General features: G+C 35.4%; 1 protein-coding gene across 1 annotated transcript; it reads right to left on the bottom strand.

Annotated features, from left to right (window-relative positions):
- LOC113176418 (olfactory receptor 8D1-like) lies at nt 1–928 on the bottom strand. The gene is given in 2 exon segments (XM_026380898.2): nt 1–669; nt 671–928. Coding segments are annotated over 2 exon segments (927 nt in total).
- Between the last annotated feature and the right edge of the window lie 7551 nt (nt 929–8479).

The following is an 8479-nucleotide window of genomic DNA, read 5'->3' as shown; positions in this document are numbered from 1 at the left end:
TCATTGCCCTGATAAGACCTTCCTCAATGCTTTCTTCAGATCCTTGTTCCTCAGACTGTATATTAAAGGGTTCAGCATGGGGATCACTGTGGTATGGAACACAGAGGACACCTTGTCCTGGTCTAGAGAGTTACTTGAAGGGGGCTTGAAATACATGAAGGTGATAGACCCAGTGAAGATCCCCACAGCTATGAGAAGAGAGCTGCAAGTTCCAAAAGCTTTGAACCAACCATCTGAGGAGCGGATGCGAAGGATGCTATACAAGATGAAGGCATAGGAGATGGCAACAGCCAGGGTAGGCACCAAGGTGTTGAACCCTGCCACAACAAAGAGTAGGAGCTCATTGAGGTGTGTGCTGGAGCAGGAGAGATTGAGGAGGGGAAGAACATCACAGAAGTAATGATTGATGATGTGGAATTTGCAGAAGCTCAGTTTCATCATGGCACTTGTATGGGCCACAGCAGACAGAACTCCCAGGATGAAGGCGATCAGCACTAGCAGTGAGCTGAGCCCAGGGAACATGGTCACATTATAAAGCAGTGGACTACAGATAGCAACGTAGCGATCATATGCCATGGCAGTTAGGAGGTAACCCTCGGCCACCACAAAGACCACAAAGAAAAAGAGCTGGGCCATATACTCAGAATAAAGTATTGTATTCTTCTTTTTTTACAAAGTTCACCAGCATTTGGGGGGTGATAACTGTTGAATAGCAGAGATTGATGAAGGACAAGCAGCTGAGGAAATAATACATAGGGGTGTGAAGCAGAGGGCTGGCTGCAATCAGGAGGCTCATGCCCAGGTTCCCCACCACTGACACCATGTAGACTCCCAGGAACAGGAGGAAGAGGGGCAGCTGGAGCTCTGGCTGCTGTGTTAAACCCAGTAAGGCAAACAAGGTGGATGTAGAATGATTTGCTATGGCCATTGCTGTAGAATGGTTTGCTATGGCCATTCTTCTTTGAGATTTCTGTAGAAATGAAAGTTAAGAATCATATTAAAGAGCACCATCATTCCCCTTTCAAATGAAGCAAAACATGCACAGGAAAGTTAACAAGGACAGAAAGACTAAGTCACAATTTTCATCATCTGAGATTCCCATGTCTGTGCCCAATCTCCCTAAATCACCCTGGACTTTCTCCAAGTTGATCCAGAGTTTAGATCACAAAGTGTGTTAGTGGACTGACTCAGAAACCTTTGTCCTAAATTGGCAGCAAATTAAAATCATGCTGTATGGGGAGAATTACTGATAGTTATGTACTGACAGTAGAAAAAATAATGGATGATTCTAATCATTGTTTCATTGTTCCCAATTTTCTCACATTCTGAGGCCAAAACATCTCCCATAATATCTGCAAACAAGGAAAGAATGAAACCTTAGACAAAGCATTGAAAATATTCTCTAACTTGCAGTTGGAGTGAAGATGACCATGAAGTTGTCATAACACATAAGTTGTATATAACACATCTAATTATCACTCCCTGGGTGAAAATCCCTGTCCAAGACACCCATGGTGAAGAAGTGAAAGTGCTCCCAAAGCACTGTTTGCTCTCCATTGAGCTGGCAAAGAATGGCAGGCAGAGGGCTTCACCACTGCACTCGGCAGTGAAGGACAGGTGCTTAGCTCATGAGTCTTCTCAGACCTCAAGATTCCCAGAACAGTCAGTTGGCTGCAACCTTAGCAGTGAACAACTATCCCCTTATTTACAAGATACCTATGCCCCACTGAGAAGCTTTTACATGGCAGAAAAAGATGATGCTTGGGTTCCTGAAAAAATGTTGCTATTGGTGTAAACCTTGAATTTTCCTATGCTCAGTACCAATGGGTGTTAAGGCCATGGACCTGAAGAAATAAGAGTCTTGTGTTCTTCCCAGAAGAAGCAGTGAGTTGGTTCACATTCTTCCAACATTAATTGGGTCCCTGAAGGAAACAGTTTGATTGAGTGTATGTGTTTTTAGGGTACCAGTTATTCTGTTTTTTTTTTTTAAGTATTAGAAAAGGCAACTAGAGAGAATAATGATTATCATCTTCCTCTTCCTGTCCTTCCTTTCTCCTTCTTTTCCTTCCTCACTGATTGCATATTACTTTCACATGCTTTCTATATTTTATATAATGTTTCAAAATCCCCTGAAATACTGTTTACAATTTACGTCCTTATTTTCATGGTTAAAAGTTATAGGCACAAAGTATTGTAGAGTCAGAGCTACAGTCCAAGAAGTAAGACTGCCAGGGTCCCTCATTGACCCAGTTTACTTCACATATGGATTAATGTCTTCATATCTTCTGTTTTTTAACTTGTCACAAAACTGCGAGGATGAGAGCCTATAAGGAAATGTGAACATTTTTAGATACTATACGATAGACCAGATTTCAAAGCACTTTCTGGGAAAGGGAGATTCTAGATGATGGGGAACAAAAGGACTTAGGGCTCATGCATGGTGAGCAGTCTGAGAACACCTCTCATCCTGAAGGGGGCTCAGAGTAGGAACAGCAGAGATCAAGCACAAATTTCTGCATCTCATATTTATATCTACAACTGATTAAGGTCAAGGATTCCAGAAAGGATCAGCTTGACTTTGTCAACTTCAAGAGGCTGCTGAGGTTGCTTGGTTTGCATCTCACCTCCACAAGACTCCAACCTCTTGCTCCTACTGTTCTGTCTCCTATCTACTCTATTCATCTTGCCTCCCTTCTATTGGACACTTAAGTTATACTCTTAAAAAGAGTATATATATATATATATATATATATATATATATATATATATAGAGAGAGAGAGAGAGAGAGAGAGAGAGAGAGAGAGAGAGAATATAGTGGAATATTAGTCAGCCTTAAATAAGAATGAAATTATGGCATTTGTTGGTAAATGGATGGAGCTGGAGAATATTATACTAAGCAAAATAAGCCAATCCCAAAGAACCAAAGGCCAAATGTTGTCTCTGATATGTGGATGCTAATTCATAATAAGGTGGGTGTGGCTAGTAAAGAATAGATGTACTTTGGATTAGACAGAAGGGAGTGAAGGGAGGGGAAGGGGTGTGGGGTTAGAAATGATAGTAGAATTAATCAGACATTATTACTTTATGTGCATGTATGATTATGCAATCATTGTAACTCTATATCATGTACGACCAGAAGACTGAGAAATTATACTCCATTTATGTATGATGTGTTAAAATGCATTCTACTGCCATGAATAACTAATTAGAACAAATAAAAAAGATTTAAAAAGTCTTATCTATTTTTAATTGTTCTATAAGAATTGTGATATTTGGATTGAGAAAATTGAGATAATATTTAAGTTTTGGGCTCTTGTTGATCTAAAGAATGTTTCCTAGTTTTTATAATTGAAGGAAGTGGTTAGTAATTAGCTATTAGCTTCTGCATTTCCTCTTACTTCTTATAATCTTATGTTATTTTAAAAAGGTGTTTGAATTAAATGTCAATCAAGGAAGTGAATGAATCTAAAAAATTATATAGACAGTCATATATTGGGAGCTCTGAGGAAAACAATAAAATAAGTAAGGCTTGACCACTATGCTGCACAATAAAATCAGCAATTGAATTTTTAATAATCACATACCCGGACTTCAGAAAACTGATTTAGCTTTGCAGTGTAATAGCTGCAAGATTCTGGGATTCTTTAGCAGAACATTAATTATCACTCACACTATTTCAAGGGTGCAGACTAATGGTTGACTTGTAAAGAGAGTAAAAGGCAAAAAAGTGAGACAGAGCGCTGGTGCTGGGTTGAGTGTGAATTTTTTTAACCAGCATCACCATACTGTGTTATGAGAGTGAACAATTTTTTTATAGTTCCCCAGATTCAATAAATGGAGAGAAAGTTTTCTTGAAAATGAATGACATTCAGATTTCCATATATAATATTCAAATGATTTAGTTAATGATATTTAGGACTTTTGATATGATATGAAAATTAATGGCATTTTAGATTGATTTCATGCTGCAATGGGTTTCTGAATTTTAGGGAATCATGTAAAAGAATGAGTATATTTTACATGTTGAACAGAAATGAATCTTTGGGACAAAGCATGGACATTAGTAGACTGAATGTTATCACAGAAATGTCCAGGTGTCAATTCTAGAAACTGTGAATATATTAAAAAATGGTCAAAGGGGCTTTGGTGTGTGTGTAACTATTTTAAAGAGTATTGAGACAGAGGATTTTCTGGGTTACTTGGGAAGGCCACATGTAACTTAAGTGTCCAATAGAAGGGAGGCAAGATGAATAGAGTAGGTAGGAGACAGAACAATAGAAGCAAGAGGTTGGAGTCTTGTGGAGGTGACATGCAAACCAAGCAACCTCAGCAGCCTCTTGAAGTTGACAAAGTCAAGGATTCCAGAAAGGATCAGCTCTGTCAGTACTTTGATTCTGACTGACTGAGGCTTATTTTGGACTTCTGACCTACCTATTTGTTTGATAATAAATGCATGTTGTTTCTAGCCACTAATTTTATTATAGTTTTTTATACAGAAGCAATAAAATATATATATATATATATATATATATATATATATATATATATATATATATATTATAAATGGAAGACAACACAAGTTTTATGCTAGAAAAATAAAACAGAGTTTATCCAATGTGTACTTATTTGACAATAATATGTTTGAATTGAGAAGAAATAGTAGACAGGTATTTAGGATGCCATTTAAAGTCATAAAAGTGAGGTTATACACTATTGATTTCTCTGTGTCAGACTGAACTCTATTACCATTTTGTTCTCCAGGTTCATCCAAGTCATTGAAATTTCAGAATCTCCTCCTTTAGAGGTGAATATTACTTCATGATGCATATTTATGCATGTGTCTGTGTATAGATAGGTAAATAGATGAAAACATATAACTAAAGCTAATAATACTGGAAAATCTGCTAAAAGAGTATATTTCAGGTTCTCTTACCTGCTCCAAATAAAAAAATAATGTATCTGAGAGGATGGCTATGCTAATTTGCCTGATTATAATTATCTCACTATGTCATTTTATGTAAAAATAACATGTTGTATATCCTTACACACAATTTAAAAATTATATACTTAGAGGATACTAAATGCCTAGAGACAAAAAAGAAATGAAATAAGAGAAAAATATGTTGAAGTTAAAATTAATATGAAAATCAACTGTTTGTAATTTGCATTTAAGTATGAATATATATATATATATATATATATATATATATATATATATATACACACACACATATGACCAGAGAAAATTGTTGATATTTCCTCATGAAAATTATGGGACAAATGAACATGAACCACATGGACATGCTGTAACTTAGAAGCATCTGTGGGACTTAAGAACAGTTGACTCATAAACTGCTTGTCATTACTCATATACTGATCAGACAATTTTGTGTGTGATATCTTCATGCAGAGGGTTGCAATCATCTATTACAATTTATGTTTGTGTTTATGTTATAAAAAGATATTTTTGTCTATTTTGCTTTGATCAGAACAGATATGAAAGATTTAGATTGCTTCAATTTGACCTAAAAATAAAAGAAAAATAGCATAAAGATATTCAAAGGACAGCAATACCGTCCTACAGGGAAATAAGAAGGTTCAATGCCTAGAAGGGAGTGCCTGGGGAATCTAAGATGAGCCCACAATTCCCTGGGTCAGAACACAGTGTAAGTAAAATCACAGCTAATAGAGTCAAACTAACAGGCTTGATTATGAAGCTTGATTGCTTATTATGTTCGGAATCCTGCACACAAAACTCTCTAAGTTTTGATTTTACAAAATGAATGATTGCAGTATAATATTACTAAGTTAGTGTAAATATTACATAGAGGTAGAATAATGCATTCAATTATCATGGACACAATTTTTGACGTTTCAAAACATCTCAGTAACAATTACTGTAATTGTGACATCATCATCACTATTATTACATATAATTATTATTATTATATATAAAAAAGAAAACTAGGGTGGATTAAGAATAATCTCCAGAAGCTAACAAAGAGACATAGAACAAAGTTTCCTTCAGGGCCCTATCTGATACTTAATTCCAGAACTGTAGTCTTGAGTACTAAAAAGAAAAAAAAAGTTTCAGTTGTTTTAAGTTACTCAGTGTATAACAGTTTGTTAACAGCCCTAGCAACCAAATAAACTAAGCAAGATTTGCATGTTTTTATTTTCACTGATTTTAATTAACCATATTAAATATCATAATTTACTCATAAGATAGGAATGATAGGGCTGGAGTGTAGCTCAGTGATAGAACATTTGTCTGTCTCATATGCACAAAGCCCTGAGTTTGATACCCAATAATACAAAAATAAAAGAAAATTGCAGAAATTTGCAAGATTTTAAATAAAGAACTAAATAAAAGCATCTGATCAACATTGCCATAAACATGTCAGGAGTTCTTAAGGAGCTAATTGATGAATGATGATGACTTCTGTTTCTTCTGGAAATAAAAGAGAAATATTGAGGAACAATAAAAATGTATGCATTATAGAAATTACTTTGTGTCCATCTGAAGATTAAGTTATTTGTTTGAAAATAAATTTATACTTAACATTCTTATACAAAATATTCATAAACATAATTTTGAGACAATAATTGCAATATTTTAAAAACGGAATTTACTTGAAATGCTTGAAATTATTGTGTAATGTGGTACTTTAATCTGTTAACTTTTTAAATAGTTTCTACAGATTTTTAGAGGAAGGAAAAGTTAACATTGTAATGTGGCATGAGGTGTTGGTATGGGCCAGGGGGATTCAATTAAGCCCCCTCCTCCTGAGAGCCCAGGTGCTGTTTTCCAAGATGGCTTCCCAGAGGGACAGGAAGATGCACTGTTCTTACACAGTCTCCAGTCTGCAGGGTAGGGAAAACCACAGGGACAAGAATTCCATGGGCTGACTTGTACAAAGACCAAGTGGGCACCAGGAGTGTGGAGAAATTTCCAGAGTGAAAGTGAAAAGCTCATGTTGTAGATTTGAAGTGAAACAACCTCAATGCAAGCTGGGTCTCAGATATCACAGTAATAAAACCTTGCCTCATGGCTGTTCAAAGGAGAGGCAGTCTGAAACAACATGACATGGGAAAGCAGAGGAATTCTTGTCTCATTGGTGCTTAAAATCCATTGAAACAAAGGGAAATATAAAGAACAAACATTCAAATGATCATGTGATTGTCATAAGCAGTACAATCTAAAACACCACAGCCATTTTTTTGAGACAACATAGAGGGACAACATGGCAAAATTTGGCTTTCAAAGATGAATTTCCTGAGGAAGTAACTTGAAAACCCTATGGCCTTGAAGCTTACGTTTTTCTAAGACAGATTCTGGTACAAATTTTAACTCATTATCCTGGGGTATTTATAGTAAATATTCCAATAGATCAAAATGCCACCATCACCTTTTGGATCCTTGAACAATTCTTCCAAATTTAATATAGTAGAGGTGAAACATATACGGCTACTTTGTTAATGTGACATTTATGGATATTAATCAATGGATATGGTAAATATATATGGTTTATATGGTTTTCCTATAAATATTTCATAAGAAGAAACAAGAAAATTTTTTTGAATCTACTGGATTGTTTCAGGTTCTGAGGGTGTGATCATGTACTATATGTACAGGAAACTTCCTGAGAATAAAATCAAGCACAATTGGACAATAAGAAGGCACACATACACTGGAAGAATAAAGGCAATACAGGGGGTATGACGTATAACACAAGCACAGCATGTTTATATCTGAAACTCAAACTTTAAAGTTCTGATTAGGTTGTCTCAGTAAGAAAAAAGTATGATGAATAACAAATTATATATATGGAGGCATAGGGAAGGCCAAAATTGTGAACAAACTAGTGATTACAACTGCCATGTAGCTATATTTTTCATATGGAGAGATTAAAAACATTTGTAATCACTGCTGGAAGATGATATTTTTATTATTATGTCTTAGAATTGAACTGAATTTAAAACAACTGCACAGAAGAACAGAAATAAAGTGATTGGGTTGCTTTTAATTGGTTTATTTGTCCATATCATTTTTAGTATTTCTTCTAATCTGTGCCTTAGTAATACTTGTAAGATAAAAGCTCACATGGAAAATGGCATAAAAAGGTCATGGAGGTAGAAAAAAATGGCAGTAAAATCCCACCAAAATGTTGATAGATACACTAAGATGAAATAGGTCCACTCAAAAAATATAGTGACAGGGTGAATAAATCACCTTTCTGTTACTTCTGTTCATAATAAAGATTTTTTGTTCTTTTCATGCAACTTTAACATCTTCATTCCTCAGGCTGTAGAATGAAGGAGGTTCAGCATGGAAAAAATAATAGCATAAAGCACATAATATCCATTTCCTTGATTCATAGAGATAAACAATGATAGATGCAGATTCACAAAGACTACAGGCACCAGCATGTGAGAGCTGCAGGAGGTACAGGCTTTGGACCTGCCCTAGTGGACCAA

Source organism: Urocitellus parryii, chromosome 4 (assembly GCF_045843805.1).
Source record: "Urocitellus parryii isolate mUroPar1 chromosome 4, mUroPar1.hap1, whole genome shotgun sequence".
Lineage (NCBI taxonomy): Eukaryota > Metazoa > Chordata > Mammalia > Rodentia > Sciuridae > Urocitellus > Urocitellus parryii.
The sequence above is the reverse complement of the archived record's forward strand: the minus strand, read 5'-3'. Positions and strand labels throughout refer to the sequence as shown.